General features: G+C 51.3%; 1 protein-coding gene across 1 annotated transcript in view; it reads left to right on the forward strand.

The window, feature by feature from the left end:
• Positions 1–27,496, forward strand: part of RORC (RAR related orphan receptor C) — a 67,199-nt gene that overhangs the window by 31,012 nt on the left and 8,691 nt on the right. Inside the window, exons 3-6 of the mRNA XM_073322962.1 lie at positions 20,219–20,304; positions 20,777–20,918; positions 23,547–24,071; positions 24,627–24,748. Coding sequence (XP_073179063.1) covers positions 20,219–20,304; positions 20,777–20,918; positions 23,547–24,071; positions 24,627–24,748 — 875 coding nt within the window. The remainder of the gene's footprint in view (positions 1–20,218; positions 20,305–20,776; positions 20,919–23,546; positions 24,072–24,626; positions 24,749–27,496) is intronic.

Below are 27,496 nucleotides of genomic sequence, written 5' to 3' on the forward strand. Positions count from 1 at the left end.
TGACATCAAAGGAACTACGTCCATTTACGCCAGTTGGGGTTCTGGCCCAGCACATTGTTCCATTTTCTCCCCTGTGCGAGTGGAATAAATGGTCTAATTTAAAACCCCAGTGAAATTGTGTTGAATGTCCGATGTCACACCCCTCTCACAGGCTTTTAGCAGACCCTAAAATCGACAAGGCAAAATAAAAATATACAAAAAAGAAATTAATGAACCTCGACGCGCTATCTCAGAGTATAGATAAAGGAATGGCCCATGTAGATATAGTGTAGACACCACTGAGAATGCAACCATATTCCTTCAGCCATAGTCTGAGCTCAAAAACACCCCTACACTGCAACCCCCCTGGCAGTGACCTTGAGCAGGAGTCCAGCCCACAGGTACTTAAAGTCCCAATCCAGTACAATCTGTGCTGGGGGACCCCTACACCCGTGCGGGTCTGGCCAATGTTTGTGATCTCGCTAGCCTGGCAATTTGTCACATCCATTCCCTGCCCTGAAAACTGTTTCTTGCCCATGACGGAGGGAAATCTGATGGTTTGTGTTTCTAACGTTTTTTTTTAAAAAAAAAAAACAAACAGCGGACGAATTTAGGGGTTTGGAACAATTGAACTCCTTTGGGGAGGGTGGATATCTTTGTTCCTTTTTGCCCCACGTACACAGCGCTGACCTCTCTTCAGGCTGCAAATACTCTGTAGAGCGCTCATTGATCGTGGGAAACCTGTAACCTTGTCCCACTTCACCACCTATGATGATTATTTATTTATATTTCAATAGCATCTCACGGCCCCAGCTGAGATCTCCGCCCCATTGTGGTAGATGCTCCATGAACACTGAGAGAGAGACAGACCCTGCCCCAAGAGCTCACAGTCTTTAAATAGACAAAACAGGCAAAGTGTGGAAGGAGAAACTGAGGCACTGATCGGGGAAGTGACTCCCCAAGATTGCATAGCAAGTCGAGGGCAAAGCAGGGAATAGAACCCAGGAGTCCTGGCTTCCAGTCTTGCTCTAAGAACAAAGGCCAGGCTGCCTCTCAGAGCCTGGAATAAACCCACAAATCCTGGCTCCCTTTGTCCCCTTCTAACTCCTAGGCCACACTGTTGCTCAGAGGCAGGAATGGACCCCAGGAATCCTGGCTCCCAGTGTTGTGCCCAGATCATGAAACCTTACCCGCCCCCCCACTCCCTCCGCCCCCGGCTGCCTCCTTGGGTCAGCGCTCGCTCCCGGCACGGAAATTCAGCTGGGTTTGGAGCTTGTGTTAGCTCGTGCCTTCAGCTCAGACTAGCTCAAGGGGAATTTGTTGTTTAAACAACTTCTGAACAGTTCCTTTCAAAAGAGCCCACCCCAGCCAGCCACAAACAGCCTCCCGGCCCCTTGTAGAAGTCTAGGTGGGGCTGGGCTTTCTCTCAGCTCCAGGTTCAACCAGCCACCACAGCTCTGACTCGGCTCAGCCCACCTGAGCTGGAGACCCTTTGCCCCTCACCCCCTTGCAGCCACTGCCTGCGGAGGGCCCTGGCAGCAGGCAAAACGAACCTCGGGGCGGGAAGGGGAGGTTGTGGGTTTCTGCATTCGATGCCACGCGTACAGGTTAGTGCTGAAGAGGTGGAGGGAAAGTTGCTGATTAAGGTTTTTTTGATCTGCTGAGGGACTCTGTGGTCTGGCTCTCTGTTCACCATCCGTTCGCTCAGTTCATGCGCTACTCCCAGGCTGGGGCGGTCAGAAGTGTCAGTGCCTTTAACTACTCTGGCCAGGAAAGGCAAAGCAAGAGCTGCAGAAATCTCTGATCATCAGCCCAATGGGCTCCTTCCTTCCTTGGTTTGTGGCTAGTGATGCTCGGCAGTCAGTAGCCAGATTCCCCTTTGCAGGGAGGTGCAGTTTCTTCTAAGGCAGTGGAGCCTGGTGGATTTGAACCTCCTCCCCCTGAAAACAGTCACAAAACTACCGCCAGATCCCCAATCTCCATAGCTGGGTTAATTTAATTTTAACTGCCCCAGTTTACGCTGGCTGAGGATCTGGCCTGGGCTGGTTTAGCTAGTGCAGGATCGGAGCCCTATTCACCAGCGCAGTCTTCCTCCCTGCCTGTCTGCATGCCCGGCTGTTGTGGGACTCTCCTGCGTCCCTCTGCCACTTGCGGTCAAAACCGGTTCCAGGCCCACCCTCGCCCGTTGCTGTTCCTTTGATGACATAACTTGCCCCATTCCACCGCGTGTGTCTGTGGGTGGCAGGAGATGGTTTCCTGTAGCCATCTGAGGGCGTGGGAGCAGCAACCCCAAGCAGAGAGGGCCCTAATAACAACTGTGGGCTGCTTTTCAGACCTTGCTCCCAATGAGCAATGAGCAGCCCGAAGCTAGAGATTCCTAGAGGCCAAAGGCAGGGAGACCCCACCGAGCCTCCTACGGTCCACTCTCTCCAGGACTTTGGCCAGTCCTTCCATCAGGCTCCCAGGCTGTCAGACCTTCCCAGCGACTTCCAAGCACTCAGCCCCCAGCAGTGTCCCTGGAGAATAACAGAAGCCGCGCTGCGCTGCGGAGAGGGGGCGCCTCAGAAAATCTGTTTTAGTGGTTTGTTGTTGTTTTCTTCCCTCTAATCTTCTGGTGTGTGTTGTATATACCTGGGCAGAGCGAATACACTACTGTCGGAACCACAGACATAAAATCAACCCACCAAGCAAAGGGATTCAAATGTTTATTCTGTGTCTATACCGCGCCCTGCACGGCAGGGTTGCAGTCTGTGGCTGGGGCTTCTAGTGCTACCGTAGTACACCTAATAAATAATAATGTGCAGCGCCCAGCACAACTGGGTCCTGCTCTATAACTGGGGCTCCTGAGTACAGATAGTATATGGGAAAAATTAGCTTATCAGTTTCTGCTTCTTTACATTTACTATCCCCTATTACTTATCCGATACCTCTGCTGGGCTCCCAGCCCACTTCATTCTTCTCTTAAAAAATGTTCCAATTAATATTGGCTGTTCCAGTAATTTGTGTGTTTTCAGAATGGTGAATTTAAAAATGATAAACTCAAACCCCACGCCCGAGATACAGGCCTGACTCGGCTTTCCCTAGATGCAGTGACTTACAGGATCTCTGTAAATTTGCGATAGGAAATTTCAGATCCTTTTTTTCTTTCCAAGAGCCTTCTGAGAAACAACGGGCCAAATCCTTAGCAGGTGTAGATCAGTGTCATTCCATTGAAATCAAGGTAACAACCTGCTTTATACACTCTGAGGATCTGCCCCAAATCTTTTGCTTCAAGATGTGTTGAGGTTTTTTTCAATTAATATTTTGTGTTACCAGAAAAAAAAAAAAGATTGCAACTCATAATACTGTTTCTAAGTGTGTTCCGGGTATTTGTGTAGTTTCAGTAGAATTGCTTTGAGGTTTTACTTGTTGCGTGTGTAGAAAATGGGGAGACATCAGGGTGGATTGATTTAAATAGAAGCGATTAAAATCACCACTTTTAATCATGGTTTAAATCAGCAAATAGGAAACCTTAATTTAAATAATCAAGTTTAATTGTGCTTTGGTGTTTGTCCCTTTCAGTTATCTTCCTAAAGAAAAATTGATTCTCATTGGTTAGTAACCATTAAAACATTTTGCTTTGCAACTAAATATAGCCTTCACAAAAATGTTGGTGCTGTTTGAGCCAGGAGGCTACACTATATCTACACGCATTTATTTAAGCAATTTATTTATAGCACTTAACTTCCTTTTATTCAGATTTTAAATTTTTTATGATGTTAGAAAATGGTGAGTGATGCATTTCTCATTTACTGTATGTGATTAATTTTTTATTCATGATTTGTGTCAAGTTATATATGGATGGAAATTGCAATTCAAACAAAAATGCATAAAAGCAGGGTTTTCCATTTTTTTTACAGTTAGTTGAATAAAATACTTTAAATGTGCTGTATTCATAAGAAACAAAAATATGTGAATCAAAACATGTTTTGTATTTCAAAACTAACTGATTTTCCTGAAGATTTTAGAAACTAATAGAGTTTGTCCTCTCACACCTTAGCTTTATTCATAGATTGGAAAAGGGAAAACAAGCTTTCCTGCTTTGTCAGCTCCCAGTTGGTTTCTTAACTTTGAATGAACTAGCCATTGAATAAACAGAAATGACGAAAGTGTTCTTTCTGCCTGTGCTCAAGAGGTTGCTGCTGTCAAAAGCTGATTTAGAACGACTTCAAACTCTGGTTGCAGGCGCTTAGCCGGTGACTTACACGAGTTCAGTGGTTTGACTTTCTTTAAAATTTGGCAGCTGCGTACTGCTTAATATTATTTTCTGCATTTCATTGAAAATGATTTTAATAGATTATAATGAGTGTAGGTCTTAACATAGGTGCAAATTTATTTTTAAATAGTTCACTTTAAGAAAAATGTACCTGCTTTAATTTAAATTTAAAAATACAATTTTTTAAGGTATTTTTTAAGTCATTGATTTTTATCCAGCCTGGAAGGCATGTAGAACTGGAAATCTGATGATAGGGCCTGATTCTGCATAGCGCTGAGTGCCTTAACTTCCATTGAAGACGTTTTGCAGTCTTTATAATTATGTGTATTGTGGTTGCACCCAGGAGCCCCAGTCACCGTGGTACTAGGTGTGGTACCGAGGCAGAACACAAAGATTATGAGTTTTGCTACACGTTTTCTGCCTGGGGATTGTAGCGTTTGTGGTGTGGTTTAGCGTGTGTGTAACCAAGAAGTAGATACAGCTGAATTCTGTCTTAGCTCTGGTAGAATTTCCACTGATCTAAGAATTCAAAGCTCTTAGGATAACCGGTTCCCAGACTGCATCTTCTTTGTTGTGTGGTTTTCTCTCAGTGTTGTGAATCCCAATAACCATTGCAGTTTCCTAAAGGCAATATATAGAAGTGACTAAACTAGCTAGCCGTGCCCCGAATCAGGGTATTTGAAATGTTGTTCTATAGTGAAAGCAATTGTAATAACGTAGTTGAACTGATTTGCGAAAGTGATTTCATCTCCTGTGATCAGTTAACGCAAATATATTTAACTCTTGACAAAGTATAGTTTCCTTGTCAGTGATATCAAGCCTCTTATCTGAGGCACTGAGAATATAATGAAAGTGTATTCATTGGGAGAGTTTTGCTTTGAAGGGAAGCGATAAACAGATACATACAGAGAGAAGAATAAAGGGTGGTAGCAAGAGCTGAGGTTTCAGAGACTATATTGATGCGTTGGGTTCTTAAACCCGAAACTGCTTTTAAAATACATCTCCCTTCCTTTCCCACATTTCAATTAGTGATGCCATAGTCAGAGAAATACTCAGTGTTTTTTCAAAGCCCGTCAGTTGTCAGGGTGGGACAGAGAGGAGTGGGGTTCGTAGCAGTAAGTGAAATGCCACTGTGTCTCTTAATCTGAGCGCATATTTTGTCAAATTTCATCTCCAACTACGTGTATATTTCCAGTAAGATCCAGGGCTACAGCTCTTACAGTAGAAGCCATGTTCAAATCAGATGCAATATGAATTGGATGAATACGGGCTATAAAAGATTTGCAAAAGATTTACAAGGAATACTTCCACTAGCAGTTTGTTCGTTCTTTCTTAGAAATGGTAGCAATTTGGGGCCAGATTCTGCCTCCTGGCTAGACCGGACTAGACCTCCAGCCCCACCAGAATCCAAATGTGCTTGCAGACAAATTTATTTTTGATGCACTATTTTATCTCTGCAAAGAGGAAATAATTATATCTCCCCTCCGATATAAAATGCTTTGAGATCTATGGATGAAAAGTGCTAAGTAAGATCTAGGAGTATTATTATTTCTTCATATTACACACAGAGGATGTGATGATGTGACTTCTAGAATCAGAGTCCCCTGGGATCTGGTGAAATGATTTAAGGTCTGGTGACCAAATGATTTAGAGGATTGATTAGATCTGGTGATTGAGAAGGGGGATAGTTATAGTGTAAGAGTATACGCAGGGTTATAGTGTAAGAGTAAGGAGTAGAATTACAAGAATGGGTTGAGCTCTGGAAAACTTGCCTGAGAGAGAGAGAAACTGAAGAAGCTCAATCTATTCATTTAGCCACAAGAAGGTTAAGAGGTATCTTGATTACGACCAACCTGGAGAAGAGATTTTTGCTTGTAGGTAGTTGGTTAATCTAGCAGAAAAAAAGCAGAATTAAATCCAGTGTCTGCAATCTGAAGCTAGACAAATTCAGACTAGAAATAAGTGCTCATTTTTAGCAGGGAGGGTAACTAACCATTGGATCAGTTTGCCCAGGGCTGTGGTGGCTTCTCCATCTTGTGGAAGTTCTCAAATCAAGACTGGATGCCTTTCTAAACGATAAGGTTGAGTCTTTAAAGTGCCACCAGACTCCTCATTGATTCTAGAAGATAAGGTCCTGCTCAATCAGAAGTGATGCAAAAGGTCAGACCAGAATAGAGGATCATAATGGTCCTTTCTGACATGAACTTTCTGACATGAACTCTTTGTCTACCACAGCCCAGTCTTGTGACTGGGGGAGTCAGCCTGGCCAGGATCTGTGGAACAATTATAGTTTTCTGTGAGTGTGGAGGCTGTGGGGGGCAGAGGGGAAATGCGTTTGCAGTATGGGGTTTGAGCATAGATTGATTGTTGATGCTTCGGCATGGTTCTGAATTCTTTTCAGCAAATAAGGGACCTGATCCTGTGAAGGGCTGAGCTTCCTGATCTCAGAATGATAGGGGCTCAGATATTTTAGTGATTGATCACTCCAAGTCACTAGCGAGAAAGAGCGAAGCAAATCAGTCAGTAATAAAAGAGACAAATTAACTTTCTTAGAGATGTGTCCTAGAGATTGCTGCATTCTCAATCTGAATTCTCTCTGTAGAGGACCTAGTGTGTGTGTGTCTTGCTGGGTCTATTTTGAAATTGACTAAGGTCAGAATTTTCCAAAAGACCCCAGCATCAATTTAATTATTATTATTTATTTCAGTTTAAACCACAATTTTAAAAAATGCCCATGCAAAATGGCTCTAAAATTAATTAGAGTTACAGCCACAAATGATTACTACCCAGAAGCAAAATAAAACAAACTTTGGGCACCAAAAATATTTAGACAGCAAACTAAGTGGCTAGATCTTCAGACAAGGTCACAGCGTCGGGTGCTGAGCCCATGAAAATCTGGTTTTGTGTGTCATAACTTTTTGGGTTTCTTTTTTTAGTGTCTGATTCAATCTGTTACTGAAATAAACCTCTGATCTCGGTCAATTCATCTCTTGCCTTAACTGACTGAAGGTGTTTATATGTGTTCAAAATCCCCAAATTAATAAGATGGAACAAATAAGACTTAAAATCTTTTCACTTCTTTCCAAGAAGTATTTCAAATCTGCATCGATCGGAAAAGTTGGGACAACACAATTAGGTTTTAGACAGTACAAAAATATCCTGAATGTATATCTCAGCCTGTTGCTGTTTAATAACACAGCAGAATGCAAAAGGTTGACTTTGTTAATAAAAGCCACTTGCTATGTTGTGAATAAATTTCATTTTCACAGAATATTTGAGGATCTGTTAGTGGGGAGTGAGATCCTAGTGGTCCTTTTAATTCAATTATAAAGACTAATTAAGTCCTACTCAAATCCAGCTGGTATCAATGCTAAACATTTTTCTAATTAGTGTAGTACTTAATGTAAATTTTTAAAAAATGTTTGAGATGCAAAATAAAAATAAATACTCAGAGGGAAAATGAGACTCCTAAATATGCAGTCAATTTAACAGTAGTGAAGCAGTGTTGTATTCATTAGAATATGCTGATTATTAAAACTTTATTTAAGAATTAAGCAGATCCATATCTTGCGCACAGTTATGCAATTGCTTTCATTTTCACATAAATGAGTTTGACTTTATAGAATAATTATTGTGTGTTAATTAAACACCACATTATGGTGGTTTAGCAAGATACACATCTTTGTCAGCTCTTCACTCCTCCATTGTGTTCAAACATCGGTTTGCTTAACATCAGTTGCTTTTTGATGATACGAGATTATGAACTGTTTGACAATGAAGTTTCATAGTCAAACCAAAACGACTCTTAGACCCTCTGAGCAACGGCTATGGAAAAACAACACGATCTATCAATTATTATGAGCTATGTACATCTTTCTTGTGTATAGTGGGTGTTTAAAAATTCTTCGGACCAAATCCTCAGCTGATGTGATGTCCGCCTCGCTTTATTGGCTCTGGGATCTGGCTCTTAATTTCTAATTTGTGTGGAATTTAGAGCCAGATTTTCAATACAGTTGAGCTCCTGTAGGTGCTGAATTCTGGAAAATCGGGTCTTTATTTTGGTGCCTAAATAAAAGCTGAGGTCTTTTGGGGAAATCTCTCCCCTATTGCGGGTGCAGACCACTTGAGAATCTGCCCCAAACTAAATGCATGATCCTGCAGCGTTGAAACTTGAATTTAGTAAGAGAAACAGCATCATTCTACAATGTTTTTATTTTATATCAGTAAAACATCTTCAGATGCAAAGGCACAACCGAGACTTTTGTCAAAGGGTAATAACTGTGCTGTTCCCTTTGCATGTAAAAGGAACAGAAAGGAATGGTTAAACTTTAGAGCAAGATGCTGGATTGATCAGACTCACGTCCTAAATAAATAAATAAATAAATAAAATAAAAACCCCTCTGTGTCAAAACTTTTGGAAAATACACAATGGAAAGTAGACACTGCTGAGTGCAGCATCTTGCTGCCTATGTTAATTGCACGTTTCTTAAGCTTCTGCTATTTAATTAGCATGCTGCTTCCCTCTTAGCCCAGGTCTACACTTCAAAATTGTCCCAGTATAATTTATGTTGGTTTGGAGTGTGATTGACTGATTTGCTTGCTTGCAGATGTAGTTATATCAATATAACCCGTAGTGTGGGTGCAGTTATGCTGGTACAGTATAAAGGTACCTTAACACTGGGATAGCTTCTTCCCCAAATTGGTACAACTTTTTAGTGCTGACAAACCTGTAAAGTGTCGTCATTTTTTATGTGCAAAATTCACTTGGAAGAATCTTTCAGCTGTTTTCTGTTGTGAATTTAAAAAAGCTTTCGATTGGTTTGTTAATTTTATAGCTAATATATAGAGAAATCTTGCATTGCCTAAGCAGGGACAAAACTGAGACAGACAACAAAAGACCTGTAGACAGTATTTAGTCGATGAATGAGGATTATTTTTGCTAACAGATGACCAGATTTTTTTCAGCACTAGCCCAGTTTGTAGAGGTAGGCAATTGACACACCATTAATATTCACTGGGGAGTCATTTTTCAACTGTAATGTGCTGCCCAATCTCCCCATTATTCATAATTTATCTGGATTCAGCATACCTTCAATTTTTATTTTAAACTCTGTCTGTCTAATCTAGCTTATCTACTTCATCTATCTGTCGATCTGCCTGTCTGCTGGTCTAACCTGTTTTATCTTTGTAACCCCCATTGCCATGATAGCCGGGTGCCTTTCACATAACGTCAATAGCAGATAGCTGGGTCTCAGTGGACTTTCTCCATTTTTCGTCGTCAACATCCTGCTTGTGGCTGGGTTTTGGGGGCTGTTTTTTTTTTTTTATTTCAACTTTTAGCTTTGCTGCAATTTTATTTCAAACCTGTCAGTAACAAAGACTTTCAAGAAATAATAGTGGGGATGAGTGACCCACCTGGGGGCCAGATATTTAAAACCAGCTCAGTGCCCACTTAGAGACCAAAATAAATGGCTGAATTTTCAGGAGTGCTCAGTATATTGGGTTTGGAAAACCAGCTGCTTGCAAAACCTGGCTGTAAGCGGGTCAGTGGGAGCTGGGGACTTCAGAGCTGTGCTTTTTGGAGGACCTGGCCCCTGGATATGACAGCGAAAGAGGCTGCCTACCATCAGGGCTATCAATAAACACTGGCCCTAAACTTGTGATTTTTTTGCACAGCCGACCCGTGGGAGGTTCCTTACCCTCAAAAGTGGGGCGGGGGGACGACGCTATTTGCCTTTTTTCTGCAGCCCATCTTGTCTGCCCTGACCAGTTTGGCACCCCCAGAACAACATCTGTCTGAGGCGCTGTCTCAGTCTCCAAACCTAAACTAAAAAAAACCCCAATCTTTTTAAGCTGGGGGGGGCTAGGGGGGGAAACCCAGCCCGAGACACCGCCTCCACGTCTAGACCCTGTGGGCCTGTTTTTGAAGCTGTGGGACTCACAGGGCCCCCAGATCTCAGGATCTGCTTTGTTCTGCAGACACCCAGAAAGCTGAGTAACTAGTTGGGGGCGTGGAATGTGCCTTGACATCGCTGAGAGTTCATAATCGGCTGTTTTCAGTTTGATTAATGTGGGGAAAGTGTTAACAAGTCACCCCGCCCTTGTGGACACTCAAACCCATTCCAATAAGTCACTTTTACTCAAACAGCCCAGCCTGGGCCACGCACTGAGTTAGTTTGCCGAGCAAGAGAAGTAAAAAAACACACCTCTTGATGCTTCCTCACGGGCATCCCCATCGAGGTGTGCGAGGAAGAGCAATTTTGCCTTTCTCTCCAGCCTGGTGACACTGAGAGCCCATGGGTGTCATGGCAGGGCGGCTACGGCACTGGAGAGATGTGCCGGAGGGTATTGCAGGCTGCTTTCTAAAGCCAGTCCAGGTGGCAGAGTCGCAAACAGTGCCTTGTTAGGTCACGGCCTGTCATCTTTGCTGATTTCAAGGAGAAAACAGTAATGATCCCTCCCCATGCACTTAACTAGATAAGAGAGCTCCTGGGGAGAGCTTTCCACCAGTACATCTCAAAGCCCTTTCCAAAGGAGGTCAGGATCATTAACCCCATTTTACATATGGGGAAACTGAGGCACGGGGCAGGGAAATAGCTCGCCTGAGGTCACCCAGCAGTAGAGCTGTGAATAGACCCCAGATCTCTTGAGTCTGAGAATCTGCCTACGCTGCAGTCAGAGGCGTGACTGCATCACATGTAGGCATACCCCTACTGGCTTTGATCTAGCCGGCTCCAGTGCCAACGGCAGGGACGCTGCCATGGGGGGGGGGGGTTGTACAAGGACGCTGGGGATCCTGGGGACATCCTCGAGCGGCATCCAGGGCTTCCTGCTGCCACTGGTGTTTGTACTGGCGAGATCAAAGCTAACCCAGGGGTTCTCTCCGCATGCTGCGGTCACAGCTGTGTGTGCAATGTAGGTGGATCCTCGCTCCAGGACTCTGTCCCTTAGGCCATGCTGCCTTCCTGCTTCAGCTTCTGCGCCCACCCTACATAATGGACTCAAGCTACCCCCCTTTAGCTTCGTTAGCATTCTCTGCCCCTGGCCTCTGAGAGTTAAATTCCCCCGAGGGGTCTGTGGGGAGGCCAGGAAGGCTGCGCATGTCAGGCTGCAAGTTCCCCGTGGCAGGAGGGAGTCCCAGGCCTGACCCGCCCGGTGTCGCCTGGCTCCAGGCATGCTGTCTCCTCCTGCCTCGCGGCCGGCACCAGCACTGCGGCTAAGCTCTAGCCGCGGCCTCTCTTTGCAGGGCTCCAACTTGGGCCCCTCCATGGTGAGCAGATGGGGTGGCGGAAGGTGCATGTGGGCAGGGCTCAGCCCTACGGCAGCCGCTGGCTTTGTCCTGTCTTCTTGCGAGGCAGCAGGGAGACGGGGCTACCGGACTGCCCTGGCTCCATGCCACGCGGGCAGCAAGCAGGGAGCTGGCCGGCACAGCAGACGGGCACCTGCCCTCTCTGAACTGGGCCGGGCCCTGCATTCGAGTAGGCAGCCAGCCCTGTCGGAGTCACTCAGCCTTCAGATTGGCAGCTCTTTAGCCCTGGCTGGGGAGCGGGGGACAGAGACTGGACAGGCCTGTTGCGGGTGCGGGGGGTTGCTGGGAAAGAAGAGAGTGTAGTGAGTAGAGCAAGGGATGGGGGAAGGGGAGGGGGAGAGGTAAGAGTCCTGGGTTCTGTTCCAGGCTCTGGAAGGAAGTTTGATCCAGTCTGGTGGTGAGAGCAGAGGGTCAGGACTCCTGGGTTCTATTTGTGACTCCGCCAAGGGCTGCTTTCTATCAACAAACCAGCAGCAATCGCCCTGCCTGTGAAGAGCCTGCAGCTCAGCTTGGTTTCCTCCACCAGGCAGGGAAGCCAGCCCCTGTTCGTGCCAAGTGAGGGGAGGGGCATCTGCTTGCATAGGGGATAACCCTCCTCCACCCCGCCCTGCCCTGCCCCTGGTTTTCCTCCAGGGCGGAGGAGTTGCTCAGTTTTGGTTTACAAGTCTGCCTTGGCCCCGGTTCTGTAACGTTTTGTTAGGACAGATCAGTCACCTGGTATTAACTGAGCCTCGTGTAATACCACCACCCCACGCCCATGTTCCCCTGGCAGCCAGGCATCCTCCCTGCAAACATGGCTAAGGCTGTGCCGCTGAAGGTTACCGTCACCCGTTTCAGGTGGGGAAACCGAGGCACAGGCCGCCGCAGTGACTCATGCGAAGTTACACGGCAAAGTCAGCAGCAGCACTAGGGAGGGGATCCTGGAGTCCTGACTCCTGGACCCATGAGACTTCTCTCCCAGCGCTGACAGTATAACCCAGGAATCCTGACTCCCAGTCTCCTGCTCTAATCACTAGATTTCGCTCCCAGACCTGTGGAAGGAACCCAGGATTCCTGGCCCTGCCCCTTCCGACAGATTCTGCTCGGATGTCGAGGGCGACGTTTCCACCCCTCACATTGGGCGTCCGCATTTCATCTGGAGCCACCGCTGTGTAAGGGGCCTGGTTTGCAAAGGTGCTGAGCTGTTGTGGTTTGCGGCTGTTCATCACCTTCAGCAAAGCAGGTCACGTTGGGCACCAAAATCTGAGATCAAGGAGTTTAATTCTGGCCTTCGGGTGTGAAGGTAAATCTTAGTTTTCAGCAATTAAAGCTATTGACACCATCAGGTTATCTGACATTAAATACACAGAGGGGTCTAATAGAGCAGCCGGCTGGAAGACAGGACTCCTGGGTTCTCTTCCCAGCTCTGCGAAGGGAGCGGCGCCTAGTGGTTAGAGCAGGAGGGAGGCAGGGCAACAGGACTCATGAATTCTATGTCCAGTTTTGTCAATATGTGTGACCTTGGGCAAGTCTCGTGCATGCTCTGTGCCTCAGTTTCCCCACCTGAAGCATTCCCTCCTCATGCAAAGTGCAGTGAGATCCAAGGGCCAAAAAGGGCGTGTGCAGGGCTAGGATTATTTTGCTGGCCATGGCTTTGCTGGTAGGTCCCGAAAGCCCCGTAGGTTCTGCCCAAGACCTGAAGCGCGGCCCGGAGGAGTGGGGAAGGGAAGCACAGCTAGCTCCAAATCAACCTGTGATCTAACCAGCCCCTCCTCCTGGTGGCTGCTGCATGGACGGTTTTCTGTTTCCTATTAATATGTAAATAGGCTGATCTTTCTTGGAACTCAGCGCGGGGATCACCCCTAAACAGCCCTGTGCGCCCCACAGCTCGAAACGTGACCCCCCACGGCCACCTGATTTTGAAAAGTGGGGCAGGGGGAGTGCGTGCTGGGGGTGGGCGGGTTAAACCACCAGTTAAAGTATGGATCCGCCAGGTCTAAAAGCCTCAGCTGCTGACTGGGGGCAAGTAAGCCAGTGGCTGCTCAGCATTATACAGGCCAGGAGTGACCTTCAGCTGGGGATCTCAAAGCACTTTGTAACCCTTATGTGAGTCTCACGAGCCCCATTTTACAGGTGGGGAAGCTGCAGCACAGGGAAGTGGGGAGCGGCTTGCTCAGTAATTTATCGGCCAATGCAACCCAGGTGTCCTGACTCCCACCCTGCTCTAGCTACTCAACCCTGCTGCCTCCCAGAGCTGAGAAAAGAACCCCAGAGTCCTGATTACCAGTCTCCTGATCTAACCACTAGACCCCACTGCCCCCCCAGAGCAGGGACAAGAACCCTGGAGACCCCTGCTCTAACCACTAGTTTCCCCCGCTCCCCAATTAGTGTGAACACCTGAGTAGGCTCTGAGAGTTTTGCAAGGGATCCTCAGAATTTAGTCTACATATTGTGATAGCACCCAGGGGCTCCAGTGTGAGATTGGGGCCCCTTGGGGGCCGGCCGTGTCCTCACGTGTCGCGTCGCTCTCCAGGCCGTGGAGCAGAGGCGACTGAGAGGGCCGTGACCAACCAATTAGCTTATAAGTGGGGACAAAGAATACAGAGAAATCCCTCCACCTGGGCCCATCCCCATAGCATTTGGGCTTGGGCTCCCTCCCCTCCCGAGTGTAAACACGGCACGTTGCACAGCACCACTGGGCAGCAGGCTATTGGCTCGCACCGACAGGGAGCTGACCCGCAGAGGACACCCAGGGAGCGTGTGGTCAAGCTAGGCCCACACCTGGCCTAGTTCCCTAACCACTGGGCCATCCTTCTTCTCCTGTGGGCTGGGGCAGGAGGACTTGGGCCATTTCTGGCCCCTCTACCTCCGTGCCTCTCTAGTGTGCCTGCTCTGCAGGGCATACGCCCCTCAGCTCCGTAGCAGCGCTGAGCATGCCCGAGCTTTCCCGGCAGGCCCCTCAGACAGACGAAGCCAGCATAAGGAGCAGCAAGCACGGGGTGGCTCAGCCTGGCTTCAAGTAGGCTGTGCCGTCCCCAATGGGCCACCCGAGCCTGGGGGGGCAGGAGCAGGTTAAATGGCATCATGGCAGATGCGGGGTTGTGGGCCCAGATTCTCAACGGTCTGTGGGCTCCTCATTTCCACTGGCAGGAGCCTGCGTCCCTTTGAGGACGTGGGCCTTGGAGACTCGGCTAGCCAGCCAAGCTAAAGCTGGGAGCCCCAGTTGGGACTGAGCCTTGTCTACATGGGAGCCGCTGGTCCATGCATGTTACATGGCCACCTTGGGATGTGTCTCATAGCGGCCCTGGCTCTTTAGCTGGAGCTGCAGTGACTCTTGCCTTTGGTTTTGGAGGCCCCTGGAGCTGACGGGGTGGCAGCCGCCACCTGTCACCCGCACACGTGCTGGGTTAATTAACGCTCTGACTTCGGCCGATGGGTGCCTTGAGCCTGCTCCTAATCGATGCAACTTAGGCTGGTTTAAACGGGACCGAGAGCAGCCTCCCCCCGGCCTGTTGCACTAGTTTAGCAGAGTGGGTTGAACGTCACACTCCGCGTTAAACCGCTGTCGCCCGTGTGTCTGGACAAGGCTGTGGAGGGGAGAATTGGCCTCCCGGAGCCCTGCTTTCGTGTCCCACGCTGCATCCGCTTCCCGGCTCCGTTACCCGCATCTCATGACTTAGCGTGTTTTCCCTGCCCCGTTCCCATGTGACCCCCATAAGTTCCACGTGCCCTACCTCACCCCCAGCGCGGGCGCGTGGAACTTCCGTGACGCCACGGGAAGCGTGACACGGACCCGCCTGGTGACGCCCCTCAGTGGTTAAAGTCAGGAACATTGGTCGAGGCCGGTTCCCAGCCAGGTTACGGTGCACTTTTTTGGTATCAAAGGATTTTTGGGGGGGGGGGGGGTTGTTGCTTCCTCCCCTCCGAAGTCTTGGCTTCATCCTCTTACTCAGCCACCCGCGGGCATCACACGTCAATCATGGGGCTGCTGTGGGGGAATTCGCCTGAGACCTCACTGACCTTTCTCAGGTCGAATTTACTGGCATCAGCCATCACCTGAAAATGAGAGTTACTGGCAGCTTGCTCTCTGGCTTGTGAATTTTTTGACTAATTCAGGCACTGGGTTCCTGTTTCTGAGTCAAACCCTGAGCCCATTCCCACCGATTTGATTTGCTATAGATAGAAAAGACCAAAAACAAAAAAAAAAATTACAATCATTCTGTTGTGAGGTTAGGGGGGAATCAATTGAAGCTTGTGGTTTTTTCTTCTCGTTGGGTCTGAGCAGTGGGTGGTTGCAGAGAGGAAATGGAATGCGTAGGATAGAGAATGATTGTTATCAGACAAACTTACTAGCCCCCGTGTTGTTTAAGGAAATACAGGAATGTATCAGCACGCAAAAGCGAGCCCTGGCTGCGTTAGGGCAACCTGAAAGAATTCCCTTCCTGACCCCAGGCTTATATGATGCCCTGACACAGGAGAGTCGACATCCCTTCCAGCGCTTACTATTGTAACTCTGGCTATTTTCGTGAGCCCCATAAGAGTCCAGCCCCTTCTGCTATGCTGCGGAGCTCTTGGCTTCAGGGAGATCTTGTCTTGGCGAGTTCCACAAGCTAATTCTGTGCTGGGGGGAGAAGTGGGTCGAGGGGGGTTGAGAGTGTGCAGGTGTGCACGCACCGATGTAAGCACAAAGCAGCAGTCCTGGGACCAAAGGAACCCCTGGCGTAACTGTGCAGAAGTCCCTGGGTTTGGGCTAGTTCTCTGCTCCTTTTCAATGATCTGCAGAGCCCTGTTGTATTCTCTGGGGTGCCGTGGATCGTCTGAGTGTACTTGGTCCTGGTGAATGACACCCGCAGCTTGCCCACAGATCCCACAGGCAGCAGCAGGGTGAGGGTCAGACGCACGGTACCCCCTGCCCACCTGGAGAGGGGAAGTCAGTCTCCATTATGACTCCACCCATGGGAGTTAGGCACCTAAATCCCTTCAAGGATCAGGGCCTTAGTGTCTCGGGTCAGGGCCAACTGCAAATGTTCTCAAACGTGCTCCTTTTTGCATCGGTCTCCTTGCAGCCACGGTCTGGGTCGCTCCTTGCTAATTTAGTTAATAAATCCATCCCGAAAGGGGTAACCTATGAATACCGTTGTCTCTCTAACGAGCTGCGGCCCAGCAGGGGGTATGGTTTATAGAGCGGCTACAAGGGGGCTGCAGGGTGCAAAAGGTGCCTCCGAGGCACAAGTGGCTGAGCCTGGTCATAAAGGTCTGTACAGCTGTGGTCGCAGCAGGCTAGGAGCTCTGGCCCTTTATCGGTGTTGCTGCTTGTGCCAGGCCGAGGGGAAAGGTCTGGGTCAAGCAAGGTTCAGCCCATCTCGCCGCAGCCACACCAGGGCATCTCAGCGCTCCGTCCCGCCTGCTCTCCCAGCTCCCCACCGCACCAGATCAGACCATGGGCCCACCTTGCCCTGACCCCCTCCCCCTGACTGAATAACACCTCAAAAGGCCAAGGGGAGCAGACTAGACAGGGCAGATCAAACATTGTGACCCATCTAAGCCGGGATCCGCTTGCAGCCCCGCCGATTCCATCTAGTCCCATATCCTGCTTTTGGCAGGAGGCTAGGAGAGAAACAACTCTTGAATTCCACAGGTTGGGCCTCCTCCCTTCCTGACCCCTGCCTGTGCAATAGCCCTGGAGCCTGCGATTTGCTAGCCTCACAGGGCCTTTAAAGCCCTGTATCAGCGTGTTTGTGCCGATGGAAAGTTTTGGTGCTTCCCCCGCCCCGTGGCCCCATTAGCTCACTCCTGCCAGGGGGTGATGGGGAGTTGTTTACTGGTACCTGCCTGCAAGCAGCAGGTAGGGGTTTTCACCTGTTGGTGTGTGGTGAGCAGTGGAGGGGAGGCTGTGAGATTTCTCTGCCCTGGAGAAGTTTCTGCCTTCCTGCGCGGTGGGAGGTGCGTCCCAGTTGTGGGTTAGCGTCAGGCGATCTGCTGCCTGCTGAGGTTTCGAAGACGATGGGGGGACGAGTTCTCGGTCCTTATTTAGGGCGCTGATCGCCTGGGTTCATTACGCAGCGGGGTGGGGGAGGAGGAAGGGGACATCGATAAGGGAAGCTCTAGAGAGGAAGAGCAAACCAAATGGGCGCCTGGCGTATCACAGAGCAAACCAGTGCAGGAGCTGGGCCGGTGCCAGGGGGCTGCCTGCGGGGAGGAGATGCTTGGGAAAGCAGCTGTTGGGCCTGGAAGGTGCAGGATGTGGTTACGCGCGGCCCTTCGTGAGGGGCTTTCAACTGAGGGACTTGGAGCTCTTTGATGCTCATGGCTCCCCGTGGCCAGAGGCCCAGGGGGTTCAGGAAGACGCAGAAGCTGCTGTCCTGCTTCTCATCCCTGTTGGATCTGCCCCTCCCAGAGCTCAGCATGGATCCCAGGAGTCCTGATGCCCCGTCGCCCCGTCCTAACCACTAGGCCCCACTTCCCCTCCCAGAGTTGGAGATCCAGGAGTCCTGGTTCCCAGCCCTCCTGCTCTAACCACTAGATCCCACTCCCTGCCCAGAGCTGAGGATGGAATCCAGGAACCAGATTCCCAGTCTTCTGCCTCACATACCCTCTCTCTCCCACTTTCCAGCTTAATTTTGGCATCACATTCCCACTACAAAGCAGCAGAGAACTCAGTGTGTCAGTCCCCATAAACTCCTTGCTGTCAGCAGAGCCCCCAACCCTCTGCTTGGCCCATGGGCCTCGACCTTCGGAGACATGTGGACTTGGTGCCAAACTCTAAGCCCCAGTGACACTGGTTGGATTCCAGGTGTTTACGCATGAGCAGGGCACAATTCCCTGGTTTGCTGTTTATTCACAATCCTGACCCTCCTTTAAAATTGTATGCCAGCCCCTAGCAGTGACAGGCTTGGGGTTTTTGCAGGAGTTATTTCAGTGGTAGATTTTGTTGCCCTTCTTGGAAAAGTTTGCTCTGCACCAGATTCCATGAACTGCAGTCTGGGGCCTGACACATGCACGGCAATACCCCCGTCCCAAACCGCAGCCCCGCCCCTCCTTGGGCCAGCAGTAAGTTGGAGTCCCCAGGAACGAGGCTGTTCACACCTCTCAGAGCTGTTGGTGTAGGCTGTCTGCAGATTCGGGGCCTGTTTTCAAGCTTTTCTGTGCGTCCTTGAGGAGTAACTTTTCTTTTTTAAATGAAAGCTGAATTTCTGCGCTTATCCCCTAGCTCCAGCAGCTGGGGCATTAGGACAGACTATCGTACTTGTGCCTTAATCCAGACTTGATCCCCACAGGACACCCCTGCTTATTACTGCACGATCCTAGGTGTCTCAATGTCTTCTGAGACGGCTTGTCTCTGTCCCAGGTATTTCTCAGCAGTGGTTACAGCAGGGTGTGCCGGGGAGGCTGGGAGCCAGGATTCCTGGGTTCTGTTCCCAGCACTGGGAGGGGAGTGTGGCTGAGTGGTTAGAGCAGGGCGGGTGGGCGCCAGGACTCCTGGGTTCTGTTCCCAGCACTCAGAGGGGAGTGCCCATGCAGATGCAAGCCCAGGGCTGCCAATCCAGTTCCCTAACGAAACCCCCCTGGCGAGCAGAGTGCCCAGGCAGGAGCTGCCTGCGAAGAGGTTAAGGGGGCCCCTGCAGGCCTGGCCGGCCGATGATGAGATGCCCAGGCAGGAGCTGCCTGCGAAGAGATTAAGGGGGCCCCTGCAGGCCTGGCCGGCCGATGATGAGATGCCCAGGCAGGAGCTGCCTGCAAAGAGGTTAAGGGGGCCCCTGCAGGCCTGGCCGGCCGATGATGAGATGATCTCCAGGTTATGTAACCGGCCATCATGTGACAATAATCTCTGAGGGGTGGGTAGGGTGCTTATCAGTGCGGAAGAGCTTTACTCTGGCTGGATAATTAACCCCCGGAAAGAAGAGCTGCTGGGCTGTGCAGTGGGGCACAGGGGTGTGGCTTAGGCCCAGGGGGCAGGCTGGCACAGGGGAGCATGGCCACAGGGTGACCCCACCTGTGACATCAACCCCATTCCTTCTCCCTCCCGAGGCCCCTGGGAGCGTGGCTGGGTCCTGCCCCTCTCTCCCTGCTGAGCCTGGCAGCTGAGTGGAAGGCAGAGGCGGGACTAGCAGAGGTGCGCTGCCTGAGCGACAGCCCCAGCAGGCAGTTGCTGGCCGGGTTACCGCAGCCTGCGATCCCTGCACACTGCTATCCAGCGGGGCGGGCGCCCTGGCCAGTCTCTGGCATCCGGGCATGGGAGGAAATGTGAGACGAGGGTGCCCCTGTGTGGGCAAACTCTGCGTAACACTCAGCACTTTCCTGGGGAGTTGGCAAAATAAATCCTTCCTCGCTGTTGGCGCCAAGCTAGTTTACTCACATAAAGGCTCCACCCACAATCCTGGTGGCTGATTTAGCCACTTAAGGACCCCAACTCTGTCCTCTCTTAAATGGGGTCACCCCACAGGGTTCATTGAGATGGTCTGTGTAATAGAACCCAGGAGTCCTGGCTCCCGGCCTCCCTCCTGCGTTCTAACCCACTAGGCCCCACTCCCCTCCCAAAGCTGGGAATGGAACCCAGGAGTCCTGACTCTCAGCACCTGCTCGCTCTAAGAAGCATTAGACGACAGTGCCAAAGAGCCAAGCGAACACATGCAGGGCATGCCCAGCGCACTCCGGCCCCTGCTCATGATCTCTCTCTCTCTCGCTCTCAATCCTAGCACAAATAGAAGTGATCCCGTGTAAGATCTGTGGGGACAAATCGTCAGGGATTCACTACGGGGTCATCACCTGTGAAGGCTGCAAGGTGAGCAACACCCCAAATCCCCACTCCACTCCCCTGCCCCCGCTTGCCTGATCTCTGCGACCAGGAGCGCCCCGGGTGTGGGATTCCTTTCCAATTCCCTTGGCGCTCCCAAGTACACAGAACCCTGGGACAGCGCCCTTCAGAGGGGGCCGTGGGCCAGTGCTGGAGCAGATGCTGCCCAGGGTCTGCCAGCAGGGCTGTGGGACCATTGGCGTTCCGGCCCTGCTTAGCACCCGCCCAGCAGCTAATCAGCATGCCCTGACCCCTTGGCCCTTTACCACCACACCAGAGTGGAGATCGGCCCATCGTGGCTTGTTCAGCTCTGGGACCAGTCAGCACCAGCCACTGTGTTGATTTTATACCGCAGATGCTCCTCCCCCAGGCGTTGGCACCCCCAGTTCGCTTCACACACAAGCCGCGGAGCTGCCGTGGTCAGTTTGTATGCCTCTCTCTCCCCAACCCGTTGTTTCAGGGGTTTTTCCGCAGAAGCCAGCAGGGCAACGTGACGTACTCCTGCACCCGCCAGCAGAACTGCCAGATTGACCGGACCAGCCGCAACCGCTGCCAGCACTGCAGGCTGCAGAAATGCCTCAGCCTGGGAATGTCCAGAGATGGTAAGATGTTTGAAACAGCTGCCACGCTCCAACCCAGAGGTGGCTGCATTTCAGTGCTGGGTGAGAGATCCCCGTTTAAACAGCTGCCATACCCCATCCCAAAGGTAACTGTATAATAGTACTGGGTGAAGGATCCCTGTTTAAACGGCTGCCAGGCCCCACCCCAGAAGTGGCTGAATTTCAGTGCTGGGTGAATGATCTCTGTTAAAACAGCTGCTGCCTCCCACCCCAGAGGTCCCTGCATTTGACCCATTTCTTATGCCCTGAAGTTAAAAATACCTGGACATTTCTTTTGCTTCTGCCCTTTACTCCATCTAACCCGGTCTCTCATCTCTGACAGTGGCTGGTACCAGCTGCTTTTTGGGGTATTCAACAAAAAAACTAAAAACAGTTTTTTGGGGGGGGGGGGTTAAATGTGCTTTTCAGTTAAAAAAAATGGTTTTTGTTAAAAGTAAAAAAAGTAAAACATTTTAACCGAAAAAAAAAAGTTCAGGTTTTGGTTTAAAAAAAACCTGAAAAATGTCATTGGGAAAGATTTTTTTTCTGTAGAAACTTTTCTATTTGACCACAAGCCATTTATCACCAAAAATCAGTGATGATGGACAAACAGCAGCCGGCCCCTATCGCCATCCCACTGGTTCCCAAGTCCTCCAGTTTAAGAGGCTCAGTGGGAGAGAGTCTAAGCTGCACCCCCTGCAGGTGTCGATGAGAACCAGCAGCCCAGGTGTGCACCCTCTTCCTTCTATGCTGCTCTAAGGGTTGAAAGCACCTCCAGTGTAACTTGGAGCAGTCTAGCGTGCTCTATGTCTGGACTAGTATCCCTATTGTGCAGATGGGGAAACTGAGGCACAGCTTGCTCACAGTCTGTAGCAAAGCAGGGAATTGAACCAGTGGGCCAAACTATCTCTACAGAGCTACCTGTGGCTTGTGGCACAGGGCAACTTAGCCAGAGCTGCATGTGCTCTGGCCCCGCCCCCAGCATGCCCCCTACGCCAAGGCTTGAAATGGGGGCGGGGTCTGCGGAAGGCAGCCAGTGGCAGCCCAGCGCAGCGCCGGAGCCTGCAGAATTCCCCCTCAGCTCCTTGCTGCAGGCTGCAAAGGCCTCTGAACGCCAGCAGAGCGGCGTACAGGAGCTGGGGCGTGAGCAGGGGAACCACCCTCCTTTCCAGCCCAGAGAGGGGTTGAACCTTCATTCTCTTCCGCCCCCCTGGGCATAAAAAGGTTCGGTTCTCGAGACGGCACCAGACTCCTCGGCTAAGGAGGAGTCCTCGGGCTGGGGATTATTAAAGGCGCTAAAAAAGCTACAAGTGGAGGCCAGAGGAAGTGAAAGGGAAGTGCAAATAGTGAGGTTTAGGGCTGGTTAGGTAGCACCGTCAGCGCACAGCCCTGAGCCAGGCCGGGGGGAGGGGGATTAAAGCAACCAGGAGGAGAGTGAAAGTCACAAAATACTACACAAACAAACACACACCCCACCAACCCAATCCAAAGAGGATGGAAAAAGTAGCTCAAGCCTTTAGCTGGGTGTCTCTCAGTGGTGAGTATGTAGGTCGCTCGAGAGAGCCAAAGAGCCCGACCACGTGGCACATGCGATCAGCCTCCCGTTGCGACCGCGGTTCCTCTCTGCAGCTGGGTAGATGAGGCTCCTGCTCAGACACACGACCACATACAGACCCACACGACCACACGCAGAGCACGCACCGTTGTCCCCGCTCCCAAGTGAGTGCGCCGAGATGCTGAGATAGCCGTCCCCACCCCTAGGGCCACATTCAGATCCTGGGCGCTTCCCTAGCGCGAGGGATCTCAGGCTGGGGGTCACGCCCCCTGCCTTTCCCAGATTGCTGGGGGGAGGGAGCAGCTGGCAAGATGGGAGCTTCTGGGGGGAGAAAGTCTGCGAATCGCCGCTCTGGGGCCTTTCATCCCGAAGGATCCCAAAGCATTTTATACCCCCCGTGATCGGCTACCTCTGAAATGCAGCCACCTCTGGGGTGGGCCGTGGGAGCTGTTCAAGCAGCCGCAGAGCAGTGTTGTCCTAGGGCGAGAAGTGAAAAGGATTGGAACTGCGGGGCAGAGTGTAAATGACCCGAATTGGGATACGGCCAGCAGCCCTGCTCCAGGGAAAATGCCCAGGGCTCGCTAGTGATCCAGGTTGCGTCCCATCCGCTTGGCGTGCTTTGCTGCTGGAGGGGAGTGATGGGGGTTTGTTATTGACTTGTTGGGGGGAAAGCACCTCTGTTAGGTAGTCACTTCCCTGCTGAACCACGGTTGGTGTCTCCCCGTCCCATCCAAGTGCTGCCCGGGCCCCACGCTTAACCACCAAGACAAACCTGGTGGGTCTTGATAGGCACAAGGAGCCAGATCCACCGCTGTCGAGCGGGGCAGCTCCATCAGTCACTTGGCAGCTCCTTCTGCCCTTTCCATCCCTGGCAGCTCGCGGCAGGCTCCTTATGGGACCTGCTGCCCCATTATGTCACCTGGATTTCCCAGGAGATGGAGGCCGCTGCTCCAGATCTCCAGGGAAGTGGCTGGGGCCAGCAGAGGGAGCCCAGGGCCCCTCACAACAGCTCCGGCCGCGAACCCAGGGCCAGCCTCAGCCCCAGCTCGACGCATCCCTGCCCCTTTGTTCTCCAGCCGTCAAGTTTGGCCGCATGTCCAAGAAGCAGCGCGACAGCCTCCACGCCGAGGTGCAGAAGCAGCTGCAGCAGCAGCAGCAGCAAGGCGGCGAGGTGGTGGCCCCAGCCTACTCCCTGGGCCTGGCTAACGGGCAACTCAAGCTGGCCTCCCCCGCAGACCTGTTGGAGTCTTCGGCCTGCTCCACGGCCCCCCTGAATGGACAGGCGCGGCTGAGCCAGTCTCCGGACGAGACGGTGGCTCTGGCCTACCCCAACGGACTGGCCAAGGGGCACAGCCGGCTGAGCGACAACCTGCGTGGCCCCTTCGCCAGGGACTACAGCCCCGAGCGGATCAAGATGGAGAGCAGGGCCAGCGTCTTCTACGCCCTGGAGATGCAGGCGTCACCAGACCTCTCCCGGCTGGACATCGGAGGGGGCAAGCGGGGCCAGGCTGGGAGCGACATCGGGGAGACTGTCGACTTCTACACGAGTCCCAACTTCACCAGCATCCTGGAGTCGCCCAATTCCTCGGTGACTGAGATCGGTGAGTCTCTTGGGGCAGGAATGCCCGGCTGGGCAGCCTCGCCCTTCTAGGACCCCCACTCAGGCTGTATTACTGGGGGCTGCAGGCGGGGTTCACCATCCACAGAGGGATTACAGGTCTCATCCAGCTGTCAGCCGCGAGCTTAGTCTCTTAGCTTGAGCTGCTCTTTGTTCTGTTGGTCTTGGATTCGATCCCCGGTGACAGCTCAGATGATGGTTCTTACACTCAGCTCCCATCATTCCATGGGAACATCCTGCTCCATATCAGAGGATAACAGCCTACTGCAGCTACCAGCTAGTGGAGTTACTCCCCCACTGATACAGGAGAGGCCTATGCTTTTAACACTGCAGGTTCAAACCCTGCTAAGTGCCGGGCTGGGGGGGAGGGGGCAGATCGTTACACACAGAGGGGCCTGCGTGCCAAAGCTGGCAGTGCAGAGCGATAGACTCAGGAAACCACAGAAAAAAATGAAGGGAGAATCAGGGCTGCGGCCCAGGGACAGGCCCAACCGTTCCCCACGCTCCCCCTCTGAGCCTCGCCGCCTGCCGTCCACAGAGCACCTGACCCAGAATGTCCTCAAGTCCTACCGGGAGACCTGCCAGCTGCGCCTGGAAGACCTGCAGCTCCTGAGGCTGGAGACGTTCTCGTGGGAGGAGGTCAGGAGCTACCAGAAGAAGGTAAGAAGCGGGATGGGGGACATGGGGGACATGGCTGGGATGCCCGGCACGGGATAATCTGGTAGCCAGATAACGTGGGAAGCCAGCCCACCGGGGTACGAGGCTAGGATAAACACCTCCCTTCCGGCTAGCTAAGGGATCAGTGGGGAATGTGGGCAGAGCAGCGGGAAGGCTTCCAAAGCCCAAGTTCTGTTACCTGGCCCAGTTAAGACTGGACCGGCAACTGGGCAGGAGGTCGCGTCTCTAGTGGTTTGGCCGAGAGAAACGACCAATGTTCTGCTCCTGGTTCTGATTTACTCTCTGGCCTTTGGGCAAGTCCCTTAGGGCCCAACTTGTTCCAGACTGAATCAGTTTTCCCAGGAGCAGAATCAGACTGTCCACCTGGAAATAGCCCGGGGGGATTTAAACAGAGAAGAGAGGGATGGTTTTTCTGCAGACATTCTAGACCAGCCTCCAGGATTTTCTAGCAAGGATATAAATTCTATAAGGTTGGCTTAAAAATTCTCTCCAGAGGATGATCTCTGTTCAGGTCTATGGGACCTTATTAAATTTTGGAGGACTTTTCCATAGTGGCTGCCTGTAAATTGTCTTCCTAAATGACACCAGTTCCAATTCTGGTGTTTCCTCTTGCACCACGGTGGAAGAGAATATAGCAAAGAGTTCTTAGCTGGCACGAAGCCCTAGCAAGCTTGTGGTCAGGGTCCGCTCAGCACTGGCTGCAAGAGGGGACTCGACTGAGTGACCCAGCGCGCGGTGTCTCTGACCTTTTGTGGCACTTTGAGGTTTAACATCGGCTGCATAGAATAGATGCTGCCCCTTTATTGTTTATCGTGACTTCATTCAGCGCACAGGGTTTTGTGTGAGTCACTGCTCGCTCAGTTGGGTTCAGATGAGGACTTCGCAATAAAATCAAGGGATGGGACAGAGGGAAGAAAATGAGTTTGTTTGATTCAGCAGCTAATTAAGATCCATTAACTAAATGGGAACCTCTGTCTGGTTTGCTAAATGCTTCATCAGCTTTCCAGATGAGGCCAAGTTGTTTCGGAGCAATTCATAATGGCCCTGGCATAGGAACATTCGGATCAATACAGACTCCAGCTTTGGGCCCGGTGGAGAGAGCAAAGGAAAATGGCTAATGTATGAGCAACTGCTGGGCTTCTGTCCTCTGGGGAGGAGACTAAGGGTTAACTGCCGCGGCAGGACTCCTGGGGTACAGGTGCAAAGTGCAGTAAAAGGGGCAATGAAAACCCAGAAAGAACTGGGGAAGGCTGCTCGAAATATTCTGTGGTAAATCGTTTGGAGCAGAAACTTGGGGTTTCAGCTCAGTGAAATTTTGCCCAGAAAATGCCCCCTTCTAACGGGAAATTTCAGTTTTTCATCAAAAACCGAATGCCCCCAAAATGGAAAATTTCGGTTGAGAAATGCCCCTGTGGTGACTCATGCCTCTGTTCTCCTCTCTGGTCTGGGATCTCTGGCCGGACTTCATCCCCCACATTCCACCAGGGCCAGGGACACCCATGATGCACTGCATCCCCTCGCCAAGAGGGGAGACCATGGTGCATCATGGGAGATGTAGTCTAACCAGGGAGCCTGGCCTCTTCAGCAGAACGGGAGTGTGAGGCACTGTGGCAAAGTTCCTCCTCTGCCTTGGTGGGTCCTGTGCTTATTGGCCGATTTGCTCACCTCAGAGGTTCAGGGCAGCCCTCAGTGCTCAAATCTGCCGTTCACTCAGTTAGCCTCATCACTGGCCAGCATGGGGAAAAGGAAGAAGAACAATCTCCGCAGTCTCTGCTGATCCACCTAGTGGATCGGGGAACAGGCGAGAGACCTTCCCCTCTGGTGGAACCCACAGTCCAGGTCAACTCCTCTGGTATCAAGTAAGGAGTTGGGGGGATGGAGGGATGGGGGAATCCGGGCCCACCCTCTAGTCCGGGTTCCAGCCCAGGGCCCTGTGGATTGCAGCTGTCTATAGTGGCTCCTGTAACAGCTGCGTGACAGCTACAACTCCCTGGGCTACTTCCCCATGGCCTCCTCCCAACACCTTCTTTATTCTCACCACAGGACCTTCCTCCTGGTGTCTGATAATACTTGTACTTCTCAGTCTTCCAGCAGTACACCTTCTCACTCTCAGCTTCTTGCGCCTCTTGCTCTCAGCTCCTCGCACACACACCACAGACTAAAGTGAGCTTCTTTTTTAAACCCAGGTGCCCTGATTAGCCTGCCTGTCTTAATTGATTCTGGCAGCTTCTTGATTGGCTGCAGGTGTTCTCATCAGCCTGTCTGCCTTAATTGTTTCCAGAAAGTTCCTGATTGTTCTGGAACCTTCCCTGTTACCTTACCTTAAGGGACCTACTTAACCTGGGGCTAATATATCTGCCTTCTATCACTCTCCTGTAGCCATCTGGCTTGACCCTGTCACAGCACCCAGACTACAACTCCTATGAGGCACAGCGGTGGTATTTCCAAATGGAAATATTTCACTTTTTTGATTATTCGCCAACTAGTGGGCTTATGGGGCGGTTGCTCCACATGAGGTAGGGCACACAGGGTGGCTGCACCAGGCATGGCACACAGTTATGGGGCAGCCACGCCATGTGGCATGGGGCACATGGGGTTTTGGGGCAGCCATACTGGGTATGGTGGGTGGGGTAAGGAGCAGCTGTGCTCTATGGGGTGTGGAGGAACCAAGCGTCATGGGACACGGCCCATGGGCCGAGGGGCAGCCAGCCGTACAGTGTGGTGCAACCG

This window comes from Lepidochelys kempii, chromosome 24 (genome assembly GCF_965140285.1).
Source record: "Lepidochelys kempii isolate rLepKem1 chromosome 24, rLepKem1.hap1, whole genome shotgun sequence".
NCBI classification, from domain to species: domain Eukaryota; kingdom Metazoa; phylum Chordata; order Testudines; family Cheloniidae; genus Lepidochelys; species Lepidochelys kempii.